The sequence below is a fragment of the Dendrobates tinctorius genome, unplaced genomic scaffold (assembly GCF_039654945.1).
Source record: "Dendrobates tinctorius isolate UK_male_01 unplaced genomic scaffold, ASM3965494v1 ptg000012l, whole genome shotgun sequence".
Classification (NCBI taxonomy): Eukaryota; Metazoa; Chordata; class Amphibia; order Anura; family Dendrobatidae; genus Dendrobates; species Dendrobates tinctorius.
Window position 1 is genome coordinate 7107035 of NW_027361680.1, and position 25232 is coordinate 7132266.

General features: G+C 45.9%; 1 protein-coding gene across 5 annotated transcripts in view; it reads left to right on the forward strand.

Annotated features, from left to right (window-relative positions):
- The first annotated feature begins 602 nt into the window (after nucleotides 1-602).
- HSD17B7 (hydroxysteroid 17-beta dehydrogenase 7) overlaps nucleotides 603-25232 on the forward strand; it is a 114540-nt gene continuing 89910 nt past the window's right edge. For 2 of the 5 annotated variants that reach the window (XR_012226428.1, XM_073557971.1), the window contains exons 1-3: nucleotides 603-768; nucleotides 4079-4282; nucleotides 17229-17321. Coding sequence is in view for 3 of the 5 variants with exons in the window: in XM_073557971.1 (XP_073414072.1) it covers nucleotides 734-768; nucleotides 4079-4282; nucleotides 17229-17321 (332 nt within the window). In the remaining 2 variants the exon portion in view is untranslated. The remainder of the gene's footprint in view (nucleotides 769-4078; nucleotides 4283-17228; nucleotides 17322-25232) is intronic. The other 3 variants (XR_012226427.1, XM_073557969.1, XM_073557970.1) reach the window with 3 other exon arrangements.

The window sequence follows — 25232 nt, forward strand, 5'->3', positions numbered from 1 at the left end:
GCATGGGACTATGGGATGGAGGATGTGTGATGGGTATATGGGCACTGGACTATGGGATGGAGGATATGTATGATGGATATGGGCACGGGACTATGGGATGGAGGATGTGTGATGGGTATATGGGCACTGGACTATGGGATGGAGGATGTGTGATGGGTATATGGGCACTGGACTATGGGATGGTGGATATGTATGATGGGTATATGGGCACGGGACTATGGGATGGAGGATAATTATAATTTGTTATAACCACAGTTAGTTACTATGCCCGGGCAGCGCCGGGCTCTTCAGCTAGTGGTTATTAGAAATCTACTACAGCGAGGACGGAGCCTCTCTCCTGGACACGTCACGCGTGACTGACGGACCACTGTTCTCTCGCCATTTCCACACGTCCTCCTCATTCCTGTACATATCACCCACCACACCAGCCTCATGACTTCCCACGGGCGCAGCACAGCATCATTACATACGCGAAAAGTGCCGCCCGTGTGAGTGGGCTGACACCTGATCATCGTATAGCGGTGCTCATTGGTTGCTGCTATTGTTAGCTCCGCCCATCGTGCGATTCTCTCCTCACGCACCAGTCATTCACGTTGCCTTGTGTCCCAGCCTGTAGGGTAGAGCTTGTAGTGGCCATTGGCTGACCCCGCCCACGTGCCGGCTAGGCCCGCCCACTGCCGGCTGTGTAGTTGTGTCCATTCCTGATCCTGACAGTGCGAGAGGCGGCGGAGGAATGAGCAAGGTTGTGGTAGTCACCGGAGCCAACAGGTGAGCGAGAGAAGGTGGCGGGCATCATCTGTTGGGTGGGCTCTCAGCCCCGCCTGTGGCCAGAGTGATCGGGGAAGGTGCAGCCCGGCATCATTGCGCTGCTCCACAACCTGCGGATTACTCCGCTGACGAGCTACAGGTGGAGGGAGCGGACTGAGCAGGATGGAGCAGTGCGCATGTGCGATCGCCGTCCTTTCATTCCCTATGGGTCGCTGCACTTGGCACCCCCATAAGGAATGAATGGAGCATCGTGTGTAACTTGATGGCTGGTTTTACTGGATAATCCCTTTAATGTGACAGGTGTATGACCCCAATATCTGTCGCACACTGGGTGCAGGACATGCTGTGTAACTCATCCAGCGATGGAGCCTTAAGCTCATGGACCCCAAATCCAAAATCTCCTACAGGGCCCTCAGTGGGTGCAAGGATTTAATGAACAGACTTTACATATGGGCAGAGTGACCTTTTGGGCCCCCAGAGCCCAGGTGTGAGTGCAGCCCCTGCACTAATCCTAGGCAGAAGGCTGTCTAGTCTGCTGTCCATCAGGGCCGGCCATCACTGCTGGCCCTTGTCCAGATGATCCACAGGGTGCTCCTGTGTGGTAGAGGAGATGTGCCAGGCTGGACCTACAATTATGGAGGGATTCCAGAGGACAGGTGACCACTGGTAAAGAACCAGAACAGTTCATTAACTCTATATGCACTGTCTGTGAGACTGCTGAGGAGACTGTCATGTCTGCCGGTGCCTGGTAAGTTGTATCTGCCCCATGGTGTGCCCTGCACTCCTGCTTCGCTTCTCAGTTTGTGCAGTGACTCGTGCAGCATTATTAGGGGCAGAACACTCATGCACCTATGCGTCGTCAGTGGACAAAATAAGAAACCATAGAGCTACATAGTAGAGGCCAAGAGCGCGGGGCCCTGTAGAATGTGTCATTGGCGGTCATGTGGCCAGCACATCACTGTGTGGTATGTGCATAGTATGCGCAGTATGAAATGTTGTCACATGAACTCCCAACCTATGGCCCTGAGCACGTGTCGGCACGTGTGCAAAGTCCTCGTCACCGGACCTTGCAGGCTGGGAAGGGTCTAATAACCAGGGACCTTCCTAGCCTGATGATATAAGACTGCAGCTGGCTGCTTTACCTGGGATGGTTATCAAAAATGTGTGGACCGACCCTGCGTCACTTTTGTTTTAAAATTAGAAGACACTAAAGAGTGAAAGTTTTATTATATGTAGGAGGCTTGGGAAACTATGTCTACAGTACATCTAGCTATTCTGTCTGTATCTAGCTTTATATAAGACTAGATGTGGCCCGGTGCTATCGGGAGGGCAGTGACATCGCGCTGGGGGTGGCTGTGTGATGTGTCATGCGGCCACCATCTTTGTATACCTGAGTGTCCAAAGATAGCGTCCGCGTGTGTATGCCGCATGTGTGCACGTGTATGTATGTATATGTTTGTGCGTACTTGTGTATATGCGTGTGTGTATGTATGTGAGTTACATGCGTGTTTGTGTGTATGCATGTGTTTGCACGTGCGTGTTTGTGTATCTGCGTGCATATATGCATGCTTGTGTATGTGTATACGTGCATGCTTGCATGTTTGTGTGCATGTGTATGAATGTGTGCGTGTTTGTGTGTGCGGACATCATACTGTGTGCACGCGTGCGTGTTTGTGCATCTGTGTATCTGCGCGTGTGGGGATATTATACTGTGTGTATGTGCATGCATGTGTACGTGCGGACATTATACTGTGTGCATATACTATGCTCCATAGATTATGGCCCCATAAGATGCCCCATATGCTGCCGCTGCAAATGAAAAAACAAAAAATGACATACTCACCTCTCATCGCTGGGGGCCAGGTGCTGGGTGTCCTGAGCAGGTGGCTCATGGCTCCGGCACCTGCGATATTCACTTGTCCCTGGTCTATCGCTGCTCGCTGCTGTCTTCCAGGCCTCTGTCAGTGATGTTCAGGCAGAGGGCGCAGCGTGCACTAACCACATCACCGCACCCTCTGCTGCCTCAACATCACAGCTGGAGGACATAGTGACGTGCAGCTATGGACTGGGGACAGGTAAATATCGCTTATACTTACCCCCTCCTGGTGCCGTCTCTGCAGCTCCTGCGTCTCCGGCAGCTCTTCCTTCAGCGGTCACGTGGTACTGCTCATTAAAGTCATGAATATGCACATGTTCATGACTTTAATGAGTGGTACCACGTGACCGCTGAAGGAAGGCGTGAGAGAAGCAGGGAGGCTGCAGAGATGCGCCGGGGGGGTAAGTATGATCTGGTGGCGGGTGGTCCGGCGGTGGCGGTGGCGTTGGGTGTCCCGGTGGGGGTCCACCTGTTGATACTGTGCAAGGGCCTGGTACCACCAGTGGGTGCTATATTGGAATATCAATCTCTTGGGTATTCCAATATGGCGGTCGGCGTACTTCCTGTGCAGCGCAATGGATTGTGGGATAGCAACACAATCGCCAGAAGCTGTGACAAAGCTGATTGCCAATTATATATTAGATTGCTTTATTAGTTTTGTAAACCAGCTTTAAGTTGCATAGAGATTACAGTATATAAAAGATTATGTTTAAAATGCACTGCATTACATACGCATGTCATACGGATGCTAGGTGATAAAAATCGCATTGTGCTCGCGTGACACTCGTCCTACTTTTCTGGATCTACATCATAGCTATTTTTTTATTTGTGTGACTGCAGCCTAACACAGAGTATCACTGTGGCTATAGCCATGATGATTGTCACGGTAACCCTTTCCAAGGAAAGCTAATTTGGGTTGAGATAGTTTATATCTGCCATTATTTGTCTAAAATAAAATAAATACGATTCATCGGAGATAAGAAAATAACGCAGAACCAGTGTCTGTCGGTGTACAACTCATGGCTGACTCTCAGACACCCAGTCACAAGTCTTTATTGCAACCACAAAGATCAGGAAAGTGGGGATGGCTTCTTACATTACCTAAGAAAGAAGATATTTGAGTTGGGAATCACAAAGTCATAAACTATGGATTCAGCCAAATTCCTTCCAAACAAGCTATACTTTCAGAAGCAAAGGATTGTTTACCACAGACACCTCTATATCAGATAACGCCCTGTGTTATGACTTTTATGAAGAACACTTAGAAAGCTAATACTAAGATACAAAATGATCCGATATACATATATTTTATTGTATACGGTAAATATTTACCATACCATGATGTATCATAAAATGACCCAGTCTGATTCCTGCCAGGTTGAGGGCAGTGTTTTTCCTGGCACAGTATCAAATATTTTGTGTTCTGTATTTCAGTGGCATTGGTTTGTCTCTGTGTGAGCGGCTTCTTTCTCAAGATGATCAGATCCGCCTGTGCTTGGCCTGTCGAAATATGCAGAGAGCAGAAGTTGCGCATTCTTCCCTTTTATCTTCTCACCCCTCAGCTGATATCAGCATCGTGCAAGTTGATTTTGGTAGCATAAAGTCAGTGTTAAAAGGAGCAAAGATGCTTAAAGAAAGGCAAGTATAAAATGCATGGATGTGTATGAAAGATGGGGCGAGTATTTTCCTTACAGGAGCACATTGCGATGTGCATATTACATTTACTGTCTTCTACTGTATAGGTACTGTCACACTTAGCGATGTACCAGCGATCCCGACCAGCGATATGACGCGGTCAGGATCGCTGGTACATCGCTAAGTGGTCGCTAGTGAGCTGCCACATAGGCAGATCTCACCAGCGACATCGCTGGGGACGGGGGTCGCTACTTACCTGTCACACCAGGCGATCCTGCGTCCTCCCGCCCGGCTCCACGCGTCGCTCGTCGTCACAGCAGGAAGCGCCACAGGAAGCTGACGACGAGAAACAGTCCTGAACGTTCTCGCGCGATCAGCGATAACCAGCGGGGGAGCGGGTCGGAGGTAAGTATCAGACACAGCGATATCGCTAGCAATATCGCTATAACGTCACTAGTTATAGCGATATTGCTAGCGATATCTCTTAGTGTGACATGCCCTTATGGCACAAGTTGGGTGCTGAGCCCGCATCACACCTGAACACATTCCTGCTGTATTGCATGGCCGGCATCTGCCTCTAATTGCAGTAAACCACCTAAATGGCGCTCAGTATCTGACAGCTGTATTTAAAGCAATTGGTCCTAGTGGCACATCATTCCCCAGGAGCCCAGTGGCCCCACTACAGTGCTTTTGCCTCCAGAAGGCTCTCATGGCTGCCAAGTAGGTACTCCCGTGAAGTTGTAAAATGTGTAAAACTGTTTAAAATGAACCTAATTTTGAGTCTCCTCTTTATACCCATTAAAAATAAGGGTCCCGATTCATCAAGGCTGGTGTAATTCACGTAAGTCCTGAAGTAGGGGTGTGTTGGAGTCAGAAGCTTCTGACTCCATTAAGAGGCACACACCTCTTAATGAATCAGGAGTATTTGACAAGTGGCGTGTGCCTAAGCACAAATCCCACTCCTGCCAATGACTGGAGTAAGATTTCTGGTGTACAGCACCTCTCAGCCCCCCACTCCACCTAGCAAAGGTGAGTGAAACCGGCATGAAAATGCCAAAAGTCGCACAATTTTTGAGCAAATCCATGTTGCACAAGTTTTTTTTTTACTTTTCAAAGCAATTTTTATCAGAATTCTGGCATACTTTGATGAATTGGGATCAAAGACTTAAAAAAAAAAAAAAAAAAAACATTCAGCACTATCGCATCTGTGAAACTTTAGACTTATCATTTTTTTTCAGTCACTGTATCCTTACAAAAAAGCTGTTAAAAGAGGTCGAGACATTGCATGCAAAGTGTATCAATAAAAAGGCCAGCTTGGAACACTGGAAGCGAGCCCTAATTCCGGAGTCACACCAGCGTATAACAATATGCTCTGCTGCGAGTGTGTCCCGAGTGTCAGTGCTCGGTGCTCCGATTCTCTCACGTGAGAGAATCCCAGCACAGGTGTGGAGGAGGCGGAGTAACCTCTCCATCTCCTCTGCTGTAGGCGTCCGCGGGAATCGCACTGCACTCGGGTGATGTCCGAGTGCAGTGTGATGTTTCGCACACACCCATAGACTTATATGGCTACATATTGTCCAATTATCGCAGCATGCTACAATTGCTTGCTCATGCTGATTCGGCATATGGAAACAATTGCATGTGTTCTGTCCCATAGTATAACACCAGGCCGAGTGCAATCCCCCCCCCAAAAAAAATTTTGCCACAAAAAACTGGGAAAACTTATTGACTCATGTATAAGCCGAGGGTGGTGCTGCACAAGGGTTAATGGTGGTCCAAAAAGATGCTCCATAGATAAATACCCCCATAAAATGCTGCAAAAGGGTTAATGGTGGCCCAACAAGATGCTCCAAGGATAAATACCCCCATATATTGCTGCACAAGGGTTAATGGTGGCCCAAGTAGAAGCTCCATACATAAATACCCCCCACATGCTGCACAAGGGTTAATAGTGGTCCAAGTAGAAGCTTCATACATAAAATACCCCCCATATGCTGCACAAGGGTTAAAAGTGGCCCAAGTAGATGCTCCATATACTGTATAAACACCACCCATATGCTGCACAAGGGTTAATGGTGGCCCAAGTAGATGCTCCATACAGAAATACCCCCCATATGCTGCACAAGGGTTAATAGTGGCCCAAGTAGATGCTCCATATATAAACACCCCCCATATGCTGCACAAGGGTTAATAGTGGCCCAAGTAGATGCTCCTTATACTGTATAAACACCACCCATATGCTGCACAAGGGTTAATGGTGGCCCAAGTAGATGCTCCATACAGAAATACCCCCCATATGCTGCACAAGGGTTAATAGTGGCCCAAGTAGATGCTCCATATACTGTGTAAACACCACCCATATGCTGCACAAGGGTTAATGGTGGCCCAAGTAGATGCTCCATATATAAACACCCCCCTTATGCTGCACAAGGGTTAATAGTGGCCCAAGTAGATGCTCCATATATAAACACCCCCATATGCTGCTGTACAAGGGGTAATGGTGGCCCAAGTAGATGCTCCATACAGAAATACCCCCCATATGCTGCACAAGGGTTAATAGTGGCCCAAGTAGATGCTCCATACAGAAATACCCCCCATATGCTGCACAAGGGTTAATAGTGGCCCAAGTAGATGCTCCATACAGAAATACCCCCCATATGCTGCACAAGGGTTAATAGTGGCCCAAGTAGATGCTCCATATATAAACACCACCCATATGCTGCACAAGGGTTAATGGTGGCCCAAGTAGATGCTCCATATATAAACACCACCCATATGCTGCACAAGGGTTAATAGTGGCCCAAGTAGACGCTCCATATATAAACACCACCCATATGCTGCACAAGGGTTAATAGTGGCCCAAGTAGACGCTCCATACAGAAATACCCCCCACATGCTGCACAAGGGTTAATAGTGGTCCAAGTAGAAGCTTCATACATAAAATACCCCCCATATGCTGCACAAGGGTTAAAAGTGGCCCAAGTAGATGCTCCATATACTGTATAAACACCACCCATATGCTGCACAAGGGTTAATGGTGGCCCAAGTAGATGCTCCATACAGAAATACCCCCCATATGCTGCACAAGGGTTAATAGTGGCACAAGTAGATGCTCCATATATAAACACCCCCCATATGCTGCACAAGGGTTAATAGTGGCCCAAGTAGATGCTCCATATATAAACACCCCCCATATGCTGCACAAGGGTTAATAGTGGCCCAAGTAGATGCTCCTTATACTGTATAAACACCACCCATATGCTGCACAAGGGTTAATGGTGGCCCAAGTAGATGCTCCATACAGAAATACCCCCCATATGCTGCACAAGGGTTAATAGTGGCCCAAGTAGATGCTCCATATACTGTGTAAACACCACCCATATGCTGCACAAGGGTTAATGGTGGCCCAAGTAGATGCTCCATATATAAACACCCCCCTTATGCTGCACAAGGGTTAATAGTGGCCCAAGTAGATGCTCCATATATAAACACCCCCATATGCTGCTGTACAAGGGGTAATGGTGGCCCAAGTAGATGCTCCATACAGAAATACCCCCCATATGCTGCACAAGGGTTAATAGTGGCCCAAGTAGATGCTCCATACAGAAATACCCCCCATATGCTGCACAAGGGTTAATAGTGGCCCAAGTAGATGCTCCATACAGAAATACCCCCCATATGCTGCACAAGGGTTAATAGTGGCCCAAGTAGATGCTCCATATATAAACACCACCCATATGCTGCACAAGGGTTAATGGTGGCCCAAGTAGATGCTCCATATATAAACACCACCCTTATGCTGCACAAGGGTTAATAGTGGCCCAAGTAGAAGCTCCATATGTAAACACCACCCATATGCTGCACAAGGGTTAATAGTGGCCCAAGTAGACGCTCCATATATAAACACCACCCATATGCTGCACAAGGGTTAATAGTGGCCCAAGTAGACGCTCCATATATAAACACCACCCATATGCTGCACAAGGGTTAATAGTGGCCCAAGTAGACGCTCCATACAGAAATACCCCCCACATGCTGCACAAGGGTTAATAGTGGTCCAAGTAGAAGCTTCATACATAAAATACCCCCCATATGCTGCACAAGGGTTAAAAGTGGCCCAAGTAGATGCTCCATATACTGTATAAACACCACCCATATGCTGCACAAGGGTTAATGGTGGCCCAAGTAGATGCTCCATACAGAAATACCCCCCATATGCTGCACAAGGGTTAATAGTGGCACAAGTAGATGCTCCATATATAAACACCCCCCATATGCTGCACAAGGGTTAATAGTGGCCCAAGTAGATGCTCCATATATAAACACCCCCCATATGCTGCACAAGGGTTAATAGTGGCCCAAGTAGATGCTCCTTATACTGTATAAACACCACCCATATGCTGCACAAGGGTTAATGGTGGCCCAAGTAGATGCTCCATACAGAAATACCCCCCATATGCTGCACAAGGGTTAATAGTGGCCCAAGTAGATGCTCCATATATAAACACCCCCATATGCTGCTGTACAAGGGGTAATGGTGGCCCAAGTAGATGCTCCATACAGAAATACCCCCCATATGCTGCACAAGGGTTAATAGTGGCCCAAGTAGATGCTCCATACAGAAATACCCCCCATATGCTGCACAAGGGTTAATAGTGGCCCAAGTAGAAGCTCCATATGTAAACACCACCCATATGCTGCACAAGGGTTAATGGTGGCCCAAGTAGATGCTCCATACAGAAACACCCCCCCCATATGCTGCACAAGGGTTAATAGTGGCCCAAGTAGAAGCTCCATATGTAAACACCACCCATATGCTGCACAAGGGTTAATAGTGGCCCAAGTAGATGCTCCATACATAAACACCACCCATATGCTGCACAAGGGTTAATAGTGGCCCAAGTAGACGCTCCATATATAAACACCACCCATATGCTGCACAAGGGTTAATAGTGGCCCAAGTAGACGCTCCATATATAAACACCACCCATATGCTGCACAAGGGTTAATAGTGGCCCAAGTAGAAGCTCCATATGTAAACACCACCCATATGCTGCACAAGGGTTAATAGTGGCCCAAGTAGATGCTCCATACATAAACACCACCCATATGCTGCACAAGGGTTAATAGTGGCCCAAGTAGACGCTCCATATATAAACACCCCCCATATGCTGCACAAGGGTTAATAGTGGCCCAAGTAGACGCTCCATATATAAACACCCCCCATATGCTGCTGCCGCTGCTGCTATAAGAAAAAAAAAAAACCACATACTCGCCTCTCTGTCGCTGGGGGCCCGGTGTCGTTGTAGCCGCTGGCTCAGGCCCCCGGCACTGGCTACATTTACCGTTCCTGGTTCCATCGCTGTCTCCGGGTCCTGTGCAGTGACGTTAGCAGAGGGCGTGCACTGACTACGTCATCGTGCCCTCCGCTAATGTCACAGCCAGAGGACCCGGGAGACAGCGATGGAACGGGGAGCGGTAAGTATTGCTCAGCTCCCCGTCCTCCCCACCGCCCTCCTGGCGCCCGGTCTCTTCAGCCCCTGCTTCCAGCATGATGTCGGCGTCCAAGCTGTTCCTGCATTCAGCGGTCACATGGTACAACTCATTAAATATGCGCATATTCATTAGTTTAATGAGCGGAACCATGTGACCGCTGAATGCAGGAACACTGAGATCATGGGGGAAGCAGGGGGGCTGCAGAGACCGTGCCAGGAGGGGGAAGTAAGGCCTCTGACACCCCCCACTCCCCCGCTGACCCCCGTATATGACTCGTGTATAAGCCGAGAGGGGGACTTTCAGCCCCCCCAAAAATGGGCTGAAAATCTCGGCTTATACACGAGTATATACGGTATATGTATATATCTCAAAAAGTAAGGCACATACTAAATATTGTTTGCTCTATCTGAATTTAAACAATTTTCCATATTTTATGGACTATGAGACATGCTTTTAAACAAGAAAAACACCTGCTAAAAAGTGGGTGCGCCTTATAGTCTGGAGGCAGCTTCCTGTGATGGAGGAGAACACTGACACAGCATCCCTCCTGCTCACAGAAAGAACTGCCCTCTCTCCTTCCACCAGAATAACTCAAGGACTGCTTGGGTCATGTGACCGATCACATGACCTAAAAGGTCCTTGAGTTAATGGAGTATAATGTCCTTCGACTGTTCAGCTCGTGCAGCCTCCATTCAGGTCCCATCAGGGACTGCAAGATGTGGTAAGTGTACATGTCACCGAGCTGTGTGTGTGTGTGCACATGTAGCAGGGGAGTGTGTTTGTAAGGCCGGATCACACTACCGTGTGTAATGTGAGAAACTCGCACGAGTCTCTCACATCAACACCCGGAGCTGCGGCTGCATGTATTTCTATGCATCAAAGGTGGCATCAAAGGGGACGTCGTACCTCTCTCCCCTACACGTAGTAGGGGAGTGTGGTTGTGCATGTAGCATAACTGTGTGGTGGAAATGTACAGTGGGGAAAAAAAGTATTTAGTCAGTCAGCAATAGTGCAAGTTCCACCACTTAAAAAGATGAGAGGCGTCTGTAATTTACATCATAGGTAGACCTCAACTATGGGAGACAAACTGAGAAAAAAAAATTGTCTGTTTTTTTTTCATTTTATTTGCATATTATGGTGGAAAATAAGTATTTGGTCAGAAACAAGCAATCAAGATTTCTGGCTCTCACAGACCTGTAACTTCTTCTTCAAGAGTCTCCTCTTTCCTCCACTCATTACCTGTAGTAATGGCACCTGTTTAAACTTGTTATCAGTATAAAAAGACACCTGTGCACACCCTCAAACAGTCTGACTCCAAACTCCACTATGGTGAAGACCAAAGAGCTGTCAAAGGACACCAGAAACAAAATTGTAGCCCTGCACCAGGCTGGGAAGACTGAATCTGCAATAGCCAACCAGCTTGGAGTGAAGAAATCAACTGTGGGAGCAATAATTAGAAAATGGAAGACATACAAGACCACTGATAATCTCCCTCGATCTGGTGCTCCACGCAAAATCCCACCCCATGGGGTCAGAATGATCACAAGAACGGTGAGCAAAAATCCCAGAACCACGCGGGGGGACCTAGTGAATGAACTGCAGAGAGCTGGGACCAATGTAACAAGGCCTACCATAAGTAACACACTACGCCACCATGGACTCAGATCCTGCAGTGCCAGACATGTCCCACTGCTTAAGCCTGTACATGTCCGGGCCCGTCTGAAGTTTGCTAGAGAGCATTTGGATGATCCAGAGGAGTTTTGGGAGAATGTCCTATGGTCTGATGAAACCAAACTGGAACTGTTTGGTAGAAACACAACTTGTCGTGTTTGGAGGAAAAAGAATACTGAGTTGCATCCATCAAACACCATACCTACTGTAAAGCATGGTGGTGGAAACATCATGCTTTGGGGCTGTTTCTCTGCAAAGGGGCCAGGACGACTGATCCGGTACATGAAAGAATGAATGGGGCCATGTATCGTGAGATTTTGAGTGCAAACCTCCTTCCATCAGCAAGGGCATTGAAGATGAAACGTGGCTGGGTCTTTCAACATGACAATGATCCAAAGCACACCGCCAGGGCAACGAAGGAGTGGCTTCGTAAGAAGCATTTCAAGGTCCTGCAGTGGCCTAGCCAGTCTCCAGATCTCAACCCTATAGAAAACCTTTGGAGGGAGTTGAAAGTCCGTGTTGCCAAGCGAAAAGCCAAAAACATCACTGCTCTAGAGGAGATCTGCATGGAGGAATGGGCCAACATACCAACAACAGTGTGTGGCAACCTTGTGAAGACTTACAGAAAACGTTTGACCTCTGTCATTGCCAACAAAGGATATATCACAAAGTATTGAGATGAAATTTTGTTTCTGACCAAATACTTATTTTCCACCATAATATGCAAATAAAATGAAAAAAAAACAGACAATGTGATTTTCTGGATTTTTTTTTCTCAGTTTGTCTCCCATAGTTGAGGTCTACCTATGATGTAAATTACAGATGCCTCTCATCTTTTTAAGTGGTGGAACTTGCACTATTGCTGACTGACTAAATACTTTTTTTCCCCACTGTACATGTTACAGAGATTTGTGTGTGGAAGTATGCATGTAGCAGAGCCGTGTGTGTATTTGTCTGTAAATGTACTGTGAGGTAGCGCTGTCATTCCAGCAGAGGATCACTCGCTTGGTAGCGAATAAAACACATCCGGCACTGGGTTTTCATAAAACCATCATATAGTCCATGCGGATTATTGCTCCATCATAAACCCACAGCAGCAATATACAACAGCTTAGCGTCCATTACAGAGCTTCACTCTGGTTATCCTGTACTCACACACGTTATGCACATGTCCATGGCGCAGGCTTTTCAGCCTCAGCGTTATCTCACCCATCAGGGTTCCTCATGCGGCTTCACCATCGCACACGTTCGTTCCCTCCAGGGAACTCTCAGGCACACATTGCCATTGCTCACAGCCACCTCTCATGCTGTGAGCCAAGAGACAACTCTGCTGGCGGGACCTTCCGCTCTGGACCAACCAGGTCCCTGCATTCACCTCATGTGACCTACCCTGGCCACCATATATGGTCCGTAGCCACGCCCACTGGGTCACATGGCTATGACCTCATCACAGGTCCTTGATACACTCACAATCTTTTACTATAGTGTACTAATCACACCCCCTGGGTGGGTTTGTAGGTAACTAGGCCGCCCGTCTCCCTAGTTACCTGGAGACTTCTCCCTGACACAATGACACAGCACCGCAGCAGTATCACTGCTGCTCAACACACGCATCAGTCTCCATCTCAAGGCCACCCACCTTGAGATGCATAACGGTCCTTCCATATTCTGCCACTCTCTTGGGACATCCACACAGCTCCCCCTAGCAGACACAGTGGTCATTACACCACAGTACATGTAGTGTGCATGTAGCAGAGCTGTGTGTGTGTACAATACACCCTACAGAAAAACACTAAAGCTACATTCCCGTAATGAGCTTTTGGTGCATTTTTGGTGCTGTACTTTTTTGCTACTTCAAAAAAGCAACGTCTGAGGGTATGTGCCCATCATCAGGAACTGCTGCAGGTTTGACGATGCGTATTTATGCAGCGTCAAACCCGCAGCGGCCAGCTGTTACAGCATAGTGGATGGGATTTGTAGAAACCCAGTGTCCACTATGTGTACAAAGCCACCTGCGGAGACAGACATGTGGCGCGTCTTTCAAGACCACAGCATGTTAATTTGAGTATCTCCTCAAGCAAAATTACATCAATAGAAATGGCACGGTTCAGTGAAAATATGCGGATTTACCTGTGTTCAATAGACGGCATTGCTTTGGATGCAGCGACCATGCATTGCTAGTTCTGCATCGTGGGCACCTGGCCTTACAGTTACAGCAAAGTGGATGGGATTTACAGAAGTCTCATGCATGCTGTGCTACTTTTTAACTTTGCGTACACTCCGCTGCGGTGCGTGTTTCAACTCCGCAGCGTGTCAATTTCTCTTGCGAGAGTTTTATGTGCAGATTTTCACCATTAATTTGCGTTAAGTGTGGAAATTCCACAGGTATAAAACTCGCATGTGTTTTTAGTGCGTTTCCTCAGCTGAGCATCAAAAACGCACGTAATTTGCACCTTGGTGTATCAATAAAGTTTTGTCAAAGCCAAATACAGAGTAGCTAAAAAAACAAGGTAGCTTTATTTAAAGCATGACACAATAGCTAGAGACAAACACTGCTGCCTCAGAAGTGCAATAAAAATGCATGTTAAATGCGCACGCAAACTCAATCAAAAATGAAATTAACCAAATTTAAATAATAGGCTCAGAAATGGTTCCGAAATTCTGCAACATCAAAAACTCAACAAAATTGCTCATTGTGGGAACGTAGCCTTACAATACTTATTACTCCGCTCGTCTACCCTAGCACATTAAAATTTGGTATAACGTTTTAACTAATTATAATAATTTTCCTATTTTGTCTAAATCTGGGCTGCTTCTTATGGTAAGATGCGTCTTATAATTTAAAAATTACGGTAATTATTATGCAACAAACATACAAAAAATATTTAAAAATGCACCATTGCACCAAAACCTGTTTCCTAGGCCAAAACTTGGGACTAGGATGCAACCCATATGACTGGCATGATAACAGAGAGCCATATAAATGGGTATTTAAAATGGGTATGAATAGACATTTCTTCTAGTGTGTCAAATAGTATACTGTATAACAAACAAAAAAGGAGCAATGCACACGTACAGATAATACATGAAGAATGCAGTATCAAAAGAATGTTGCAAGGTCTGCAGTAACAGTGTGCAAAAAAAAGTGTCATGTACACAGTCGGCCAGGTACATTGGCTCACAGGAAAAGTTTCATACAGCAATGATGCCCCCATGGGTATCGCCACTGGATGTGGCTTCCTCTGGGGACCCTGAGGTATTATATCAGAATCACCAAAGGTGCCAGGTGTGCGATAACAGCCTTAGGCTGTGTGCCCACGATGCGTTTTTGTAAGCGTTTCCGCAGCGTTTGAGCCGGATCAGACGCTGCAGAAACGCTTAAAAGATGCATCCAATTAATTAGCATGCGTTTTTGGCTTCTTGTGCCAATGCATGCGTTTTTAACCGCTCAGGAATCGCTTAGCGGCTAAAAACGCAGCATGCTCATTAATTCCCGCATTGCTGAGCGTTTTTAGCCATCCCCAATGATCCCAGAAATCGCGTGTCAAAAAACGCGTCAAAAACGCGTCAAAAATCACGCAAAAAACGCGCGGAAAAAGACGCGCGATTTCTGGGAAGGGGATCCTTTTCCTGAGCGTTTAAAAACGCTAGCGTGGGCACATAGCCTCACTGTACTTCTGATCTCTGCAGTTTTCTGATGGAGATTCCATCATTAGACATAATCTCCATTTCACCAGCTGCAGGTTTAGTACTCACAAGTAATTTAATAATATTGCAGAATAAAATATATTAACCCCGGGAATAAGGCTGTAGCTGCCTCCAGATTCGAAAAATCTCCAGGGTCTTGTCTAATGGGGGTAGCTGAGACCCTGGTGAACATGATCAGGGCCGGTTTTCCGGTACCCAATCTCGTGATCGCTGTTATTCAGTGAATAATGGCAATCACAGGAAAAAAAAAAAAAAGTTAACCCGTTGTTACAATGATTTCTCTCCTGACATGATATAAATGTCAGAGGAGAAAGAAATGATGCCCCACCCCCGATACTTCCGACATCTCTGGGCCCTCCTGATCTGTCCCGTGGCCCTGCGCATCATTTTCCTGAAAAAAAAAAAATGTCGGGTGCATGTGCAGTGTGACCGCCGAGATCTGCCGGGACAGTACCCGGCAACAATAGGGAGTTTTTCCTATTGGTTACTTTTAATCACTGTGAAAATCCCCCTTTGTTTGATAAAAATTATAAAATACATTTTTATTTTTTCCCAGTCTTTGGGGTTGAGGTTGGGGTTAGGGTTAGAATTGGGTTTTTCTCAGAAGTAAAAAAAATTTAAAAAAAAAATGACGGCTAGTGTTCGCTACTCGAGTTTGCATTGGTTATGTACAGAGTATCGCAGACCCCCGCATGTTTTTTTTTTTTTGGGTATCAGGATTAGTTTCACACTAGCGTTTATGAGCGCAGCGACGGCCTGCGCACGGCCGCCGCTAAGCCCCGCTCCCTGCCGCGCCTCCGCCGGTAGCTCCGCCTACCGGTGCATGACGCTGCATGCGCCCTGCGTCCCCTATCTTTATCACTGGGGGCGCAGGCCGTGCGCAGTATGCGTTTGGCGGCGCATGCGCCTTTTTGACGGTGCGCCGGCGCAACCAAACTGCAGCAGGTTGCGTTTGGCGCAGGTCGGCGCACCGTCAAAAGGACGCATGCGCCGCCAAACGCATACTGCGCACGGCCTGCGCCTCCAGTGATAAAGAGAGGGGACGCAGGGCGCATGCAGCGTCATGCGCCGGTAGGCGGAGCTACCGGCAGGGGCGGGGCTTAGCGGCGGCCGTGCGCAGGCCGTCGCTGCGCTCATAAACGCTAGTGTGAAACTAGCCTAACAGCCGTGAAACATGCGAGGCAAAGACTCGATCATGTCACTCCACCACCCGTGATATTTGGTGCATACCTGTGCATCCGATACAAACTGGAGTAGCGAGCACTTGCGCTCAACACTAATGACCTCTTCAATTGTGTCGTACCTGTGTGGTCAAAATGCTCACTATGCCCCTAGATAAAATCCTTAAGGGTGTGGTTTCCAAAATGGGGTCACTTGTGGGAGGGGAATTTCCACTGCTTAGGCACATCAGGGGCTTTCCAAACACAACATGGTGTGCGCTAATTACCGCATTACAGCAAATTTTATATTTGAAAAATCAAATGTCGCTCCTTCCCTTCCGAGCCATGCCCTGCACCCAAACAGTAGTTTTCCCCCAACATATGGGGTAACTGCATACTTTTTTTTTCATAAATAAATGCAAGTCATATTGAAGAAATGTTACCACTATCATGAAGTACAATATGTCAAGAAAAACAAATCTCAGAATTGATGGGATCCGTGGAAGCGTTTCGTAGTTATAACTTCATAAAATGACAGTGGTCAGAATTTTAAAAATTGGCTCTGTCATTAAAGGGTTAAATGTCTGTCATTTTTGTATTTTCCACTAAGGAGATGGTCTTATTTTCTTCTGGTATGTCTCCTCATTTGTTAACCTACTGTGTGCTCGTATGATAAGCTTTTATGAATGATGAAACTAAAATATGTCAGCAGGTAAGCGAAGGCTAATGTAAGGCTGCTCCATGGTAATGAGAAGTAAAACAAGAAATAATAGATCTAGGTCTCAATATTCATTAAATAGTAAAGTGTATCTTATTTTCTGGTAATGTCAGATCATATTGATACTTTCGTAAGTTGTAGCTAAATACATTCTTATTGTATTAAATGGTTTTATGTTTTTTGTTTTTTTCCGCAGGTATAAACAGATTGACTATTTGTATCTAAACGCTGGTATTATGCCCAATCCTCAGATAAACCATAAAGCCTTTGTAAAGGGTCTTTTTTCCAGGTAATGTAACTCTGTATTATTTTCCTTTGCTTATATCGTGCCCACATTTTCAGTAGTGCCCCAAGTCATTAAGACTGGTGTTTCATATGCTGGTCTTAATGAGGGGAGTGCAGGAATGAGATGAGACAAATTCATTAAGATGTGCCTGTGACTTAATGAATTTGGAGCATTTTCCCAGTGACGTGCGCCTCGCCAGAAATGTTACTCCAGTTGGGAACGGTAGCGACATTTCTGGCTTAATTGTCTCCATTTGATGAGAGATCGTAGCAGCGCCCTGTCCCAACCTGGCTGCTCCCATTTTGGTGGGGCTGCTTAAAACTAATGTGAATACACCAATAGGCTCACATTAATCTTCATGTTACATAAACATTTTGTGACTATTCAAAGTGTTTTACACCAGTTTTTTGGCATAAACATTTTATCAGCCCCTAAAATGTATGTGCTCATGTCAGTCTGTGTACACAGTGGGGCTCAAAGATTAATTTTCCTCTTTTAGGCTATGTTCACACTACAGTTTTTGGAGAAGCGCTCTAAATCCTCCTCAAACACTTGAAGTTTCTGCTCAGTTTCCACTCCAAAGACTCAGCTAAGAGACTCTGCGCCTGAATCTTCAACGCTTTTATGCTAGAATTATTTTAAAAGTCACACATTTTGGCTCCACTAAAATTTTTACCCATCTCCTGTAATGTGGACAGAGCTGGAGTGGGACAGCGGCGGTGTTCGCTATCCCACAAATCTTACTCAAGCAAAGACTGGAGTAAGACTTGTGGCGTGGAGCACAGAGGCACACACCACTCATCAGACGCTCCTGATTCATTAAGGCATGTGCCCCTTAATGAATCAGGAGCCTCAGTCCACTACGCCCCTCATCAAGACCAACATGAAGAAGATTATTATTATTATAGCGCCATTTATTCCATGGCGCTTTACATGTGAGGAGGGGTATACATAATACATACATACAAGTACAGTAATCTTAAACAATACAAGTCACGACTGGTACAGGATGAGAGAGGACCCTGCCCGCGAGGGCTCACAATCTACAGGGGATGGGTGAGGATACAGTAGGCGAGGGTAGAGCTGGTCGTGCAGCGGTTTGGTGGATCAGTGGTTACTGCAGGTTGTAGGCTTGTCGGAAGAGGTAGGTCTTCAGGTTCTTTTTGAAGGTTTCCATGGTAGGTGAGAGTCTGATATGTTTTGGTAGAGAGTTCCAGAGTAAGGGGGATGTGCGGGAGAAATCTTGTATGCGATTGTGGGAAGAGGAGATAAGAGGGGAGTACAAGAGGAGATCTTGTGAGGATCGGAGGTTTCGTGCAGGTAAGTACCTGGAGACGAGGTCACAGATGTATGGAGGACTCAGGTTGTGGATGGCTTTGTATGTCATGGTTAGGGTTTTGAACTGGAGTCTTTGGGTAATGGGGAGCCAGTGCATGGATTGGCAGATGGGAGAGGCCAGGGAATAGTAGGGGGACAGGTGGATTAGCCAGGCAGCAGAGTTTAGAATAGATAGGAGGGGTGCGAGAGTGTTAGAGGGGAGGCCACAGAGCAGGAGGTTGCAGTAGTCAAGGTGGGAGATGATGAGAGCATGGACTTGGGTTTTTTTGCAGATTCTTGGTTGAGGAATGTACGGATCCGTGAAATATTTTTGAGTTGAAGTGGAAAGGGCTTGGATATGTGGTTTGAAAGAGAGATCAGTGTCAAGGATAACCCCGAGGCAGCAAGCTTGTGGGACTGGAGAGAGTGGGCAGCCATTTACTTTAATGGATAGGTCCGTTAAGGGGGGGTCACGTGAGATGGGGGAAAGATGATTCATTTTGTTTTGTCCATATTAAGTTTTAGAAATCTAGCGGAGAAGAAGCATGAAATGGCAGACAGACATTGAGGGATTCTGTTTAGCAGGGTGGTGATATCTGGTCCAGAGATGTAGATCTGTGTGTCTTCAGCATAGAGGTGATACTGAAAGCCATGAGATTCTATGAGCTGTCTGAGGCCGAAGGTGTGAATGGAGAAGAGCAGGGGCCCTAGAACTGAACCTTGCGCGACTTCGACGGATAAGGGGCGTGGTGAGGAGGTGGTGTGCGAGTGGGAGACGCTGAATGTCCGGTCTGTTAGGTATGATGCAATCCAAGATAGGGCCAAGTCTGTGATACCAAGAGAAGAGAGGGTCTGTAGTAAAAGGGAATGGTCCACTGTGTCAGAGGCAGAGGACAGGTCCAGGAGGAGGAGGACAGAGTAGTGTCGCTTGGCCTTGGCGGCTAGTAGGTCATTGGTGACCTTAGTTAGGGCAGTTTCAGTGGAGTGGTGTGGCTGGAAGCCTGATTGTAATTGGTCAAGGAGGGAGCAAGAAGAGAGGTGGGAGGACAGTTCAAGATGGACGTGTTGTTCCAGTAGTTTTGAGGCATAGGGGAGAAGTGATATAGGGCGATAGCTATATACAGAGGATGGGTCAAGAGAGGGCTTTTTGAGGATAGGTGTGATTGAGGCATGTTTAAAGCTTGAGGGGAAAATACCAGTTGTTAGTGATAGGTTGAAGAGGTGGGTTAGGGTTGGGATGAAGACTGTGGTGAGGTTTGGGATGAAGTGGGATGGGATCAGGTCAAGTGCACAGGTAGTGAGATGTGATCTTGAGAGTAGAGTGGAGAGTCGATCTTCTGTAATGATGGAGAAGTTGGTTTTGGAGGAGGAAGGGCACTGGGGTTGTTGACCAAAACTGTCTTTGATGTTGGTCCTGATGAATTGAGCCCTCTGTACACATGGCCAGTGTCCTAGAATAAATGACTACCTACAGTTAGGTCCATATATATTTGGACAGAGACAACATTTTTCTAATTTTGGTTCTAGACATTACCACAATGAATTTTAAATAAAACAATTCATATGCAGTTGAAGTTCAGACTTTCAGCTTTCATTTGAGGGTATCCACATTAAAATTGGATGAAGGGTTTAAGAGTTTCAGCTCCTTAGCATGTGCCACCCTGTTTTTAAAGGGACCAAAAGTAATTGGACAGATTAAATAATTGTAAATCAAATGTTCTTTTCTAGTACTTGGTTGAAAACCCTTTGTTGGCAATGACTGCCTGAAGTCTTGAACTCATGGACATCACCAGATGCTCTGTTTCCTCCTTTTTGATGCTCTGCCAGGCCTTCGCTTCGGTGGTTTTCAGTTGCTGTTTGTTTGTGGGCCTTTCTGTCTGAAGTTTAGTCTTTAACAAGTGAAATGCATACTCAATTGGGTTGAGATCAGGTGACTTACTTGGCCATTCAAGAATATTCCACTTCTTTGCTTTAATAAAATCTTGGGTTGCTTTGGCTTTATGTTTCGAGTCATTGTCCATCTGTAGTATGAAACGACGACCAATCAGTTTGGCTACATTTGGCTGGATCTGAGCACACAGTATGGCTCTGAATACCTCAGAATTCATTTGGCTGCTTCTGTCCTGTGTCACATCATCAATAAACACTAGTGACCCAGTGCCACTGGCAGCCATGCATGCCCAAGCCATCACACTGGCTCCGCTGTTTATTTCGGATGATGTGGTATGCTTTGGATCATGAGCTGTACCACGCCGTCACCATACGTTTCTCTTGACATCATTCTGGTAGAGGTTGATCTTGGTTTCATCTGTCCAAAGAATGTTCTTCCAGAACTGTGCTGGCTTTTTTAGATGTTTTTTTAGCAAAGTCCAGTCTAGCCTTTTTATTCTTGATGCTTATGAGTGGCTTGCGCCGTGCAGTGAACGCTCTGTATTTACTTTCATGCAGTCTTCTCTTTATGGTAGATTTGGATATTGATACGCCTACCTCCTGGAGAGTGTTGTTCACTTGGTTGGCTGTGGTGAAGGGGTTTCTCTTCACCATGGAGATTATTCTGCGATCATCCACCACTGTTGTCTTCCATGGGCGCCCAGGTCTTTTTGCATTGACGAGTTCACCAGTGCTTGCTTTCTTTCTCAAGATGTACCAAACTGTAGATTTTGCCACTCCTAATGTAGCAATTTCTCGGTTGGGTTTTTTCTGTTTTTGCAGCTTAAGGATGGCTTGTTTCACCTGCATGGAGAGCTCCTTTGACCGCATGTTTACTTCACAGCAAAACCTTCCAAGCACCACACCTCAAATCAACTCCAGGCCTTTTATCTGCTTAATTGAGAATGACATAACAAAGGGATTGCCCACACCTGTCCATGAAATAGCCTTGGAGTCAATTGTCCAATTACTTTTGGTCCCTTTCAAAACAGGGTGGCACATGTTAAGGAGCTGAAACTCCTTAACCCTTCATCCAATTTTAATGTGGATACCCTCAAATGAAAGCTGAAAGTCTGTACTTCAACTGCATCTGAATTGTTTTGTTTAAAATTCATTGTGGTAATGTCTAGAACCAAAATTAGAAAAATGTTGTCTCTGTCCAAATATATATGGATCTAACTGTATCTGTATGCTGCTAGAGTGCCCCACACACAGGGGGGGACATGTAATTCTGTAACATTAATGCTGCAATAGTGGAACACCCCACAGGGCCTTGGGTTACTCAATACCGGGCCGGTCAGGTTCTTTAAAGGGGATGTGTCACGGTGGCAGAGACCCGGTCCGTGGCTCTAGGCGTCCAGTAAAGATGTTAAATGGGGGGGAGATGATGGGAAAATGGTAGGGAATTGGGGAGTTTGTCGTGACACCACCTGTGGTTTCCGGTCAGAGGTGACCGGCGCTGCAAAGGAGATACTCTGGGACTGATGATGAAGCAGCCGATGTGTTATAGCTCTCCATAGGCAGAGCTTTTGTCCTGGGGCAGTCAAGATGTTATCAGTTGAGCCGGTGATGGTACGTGTGGTGCAGGGCAGGCGAGACGTTAAATGACACGAGGAACACAGTTGGGTGCAGTTTCAGGGTTTTTACTCACAATTCCTGCGTATTCGATGGCCCACTTGGCACTGTGTCCTCCGGGTGAGGGGTCCAGCAAACTCCCAGGTAGACTAGGAATATCTTTTCAGGACTCCCCTTTTTGTTCACCTTTCTAGGCCGCCTCTATGCACTGATCTCTACTTTCTCTGCTGACGTGCGCCTTCACAAGCAGTGTCCCCGAGACAGCAGCCATGGACCCTGTCTGGTGATGTTCCCAAAGTCCCCTTGCTCCTATTTGGCTGCCTTTTTTGGGAATAACTGTGGTTGCGGCTGAGGCACTTAGTTACCTCAGCCTCCGGCTTGCTAGCTGAGCCTCATTTGTTATTCTCCACTAGACTTTGGGGCCGGCTCCCCCACTGTGGCCTGGTCCTTCCACATCTGGATACGGGCCCCCCGGGTGGCTTTCCGCACTACCTGTGCCCCAAGGACCCCTTCTATTCTCCTAGGAGCTTCCTTCTTATTAGATGTGTCTCTCTGACCCTTACTGTCCCCACGTCCGTCCTGCTCCTCCGCTGTCCTGTCGCCGACTGACTGGATCTTTTCAGAACAATCCTTTTACCTCACACTAACTCCTCCCACCAACTGTCACTGATTGGATGTCCCTTCTTACATCATCTCCTAAGCCCCTCCCCTTCTACCTACCTTTCCCACTGACTTCCCAACACCCTTTCCTAGCCAACCTGGGATGAGGCCATCCTCACCAAGGGTACACCCAGATGCCCTGACTAACCTGGTGTGAGTGTTAGGAGTCCTGGGTGGTGCTCCCTCCTTACCTGAGGGTGGAATACCACACCTCTGGATGAGGTGCAGTACCTCTGTGGCGACTGGACCCTCAGGGGCGCCACATTAGCACTTAATAAATACTGTTTTTTTTTTTTTGTTTTTTTTTTCTTCTGTCTCGGATCGCTGCCTGTTTATAGTTAATGATGGCTAGAAAATGGATGTGATGATCTCTAAAAGTGAGTGCAGTATTTTTTAACCTTGCCTGTTTTTACCCTTCATATCACAGGGATCGTTTGTGTATTAGCTTCAATTAAAATGCTCCTCACGAAATTGATATTGCCAGCCCCGATCTATCTGCCCCATTGGGACAGGTGCTGCACACTAGGGAAGTCTCTCTATTAATAATTCTAGCAGGCTGAGCCCTTCCATGTGAAGTATGGCTGCCAATAAATATATATCCTGTGCATTTGTTGCTGCTGGGAAGCTTTGAAAACAGAAGTGAGAACACCTTCAGCGCAAATATCGCTGCTAAACTAAAACTGCATTTATACGATTTTACCTGCGGGTGACAGCTCATGGGGTCTAATCACTGGGGTAAAGGACAGCGCACACATTGGATAAAACATCACTGGGATTGGCCTCTTGGAAGCTGTTGGATGACGGCCCATTTCATGTGTGTTTTTTGCCTCAATTAGCCAACGATCCACGCTGACTTTAACAGGCCAGATATGTATATTTATTTTGCAGATCCAAGAGTACATGTTTGTAGTGCAGTCCTATGTAAACACTAACAGTCTTCTTTCCTGTATACAGATCAAATTATGAAATGTCAAAGGAACAAACTTCATCTAGTGCTTCTTATCCAATTCTATGAACATTATGGCGTTGTTTCCTTCTTATTGGGAACCAATGTGTGGAAATGTGCTGCTGGTGTCTATGGCCACCTTAATAGATTTTAGTGTGGAACCTATGCTGAATATTTCCATTGTAGTACAGTACAAAGTGATTGAATTAGGTTTTAGAAAATCCTATTTCCACAGCTGCAAAAAAAAAATTGTTGTATTTTAGAACCTAGAATGAGAATTCTGTTCTGCAACACGCCATATTACCTGTTGATACCTAACAGGTTATGGATTTCATATGTTTTACTTATGCATAAATGTCTGTCAAAATCTGCATGGTAATGCATAGAAATGTACTTCTGGGTATTTCAGGTTACAAGAATCTGCAGCTTGTGAATATGCCCTATAGGAAGACAGCGGATCTCCTCACCTGAATGTTTTCATCGGCTTGAGTGGAGTTTTATTACTATGTAGTAGTGTTCTTTTAATTTTTTTCTTCAATGCTTATGCTTTTGGTAAAGGGGTTATATAGTCATCTAAACCACTCTAAAAATCTCAGAAAAAGCTGTAAAATAACAAAAATTATAACTTGCCAATCTGCCGTTCTGGCACAGATATCTGCGACTTCCCGCTGACCTCTGTTCTTCTGCTCCAATCGACTAGTGACAGCTGCAGCCAATCACATCAGCGACCTTGATGTCACCCATACAGCTAGTAATTGCTGGGGTTGGTAAGGAGCGTATTACTTCTATTGTTATATAAAAAAATATAAATAGTTGGCTTGACAATCCCTTTAACCCCTTTACCCCCAAGGGTGGTTTGCACGTTCATGACGGGCCAATTTTTACAATTCAGACCACTGTCCCTTTATGGGGTAATAACTCTGGAACGCTTCCATGGATCCCGGTGATTCTGACAGTTTTCTCGTGACATACTGTACTTCATGGTAGTGGTAAAATTTAATTCATATAACTTGAGTTTATTTGTGAAAAAAAAAAAAACGGAAATTTGGCGAAAATGTTGAAAATTTCACAATTTTCCAACTTTGAATTTTTATACCCTTAAATCACAGAGATACGGCACACAAAAAACTTAATAAATAACATTTCCCATATGTTTACTTTACATCAGCACAATTTTGGAACCAAAATTTTTTTTGTTAGGAAGTTATAAGGGTTAAACGTTGACCATCGGTTTCTCATTTTTAAACCACCATTTTTTTTTTTTTTTTTTTTTTTTTTAAGGACCACATCACATTTGAAGTCAGTTTGAGGGGTCTATACGATAGAAAATACCCAAAAGTGACACCATTCTAAAAACTGCACCCCTCAAGGTGCTCAAAGCCACATTCAAGATATTTTTTTCACAAAAAAATTACTTCAGGTCCAATTTTTTTTATTTTCCCAAGGGTAACAGGAGAAATTGGACTGCGAAAGTTATTGTGCAACTT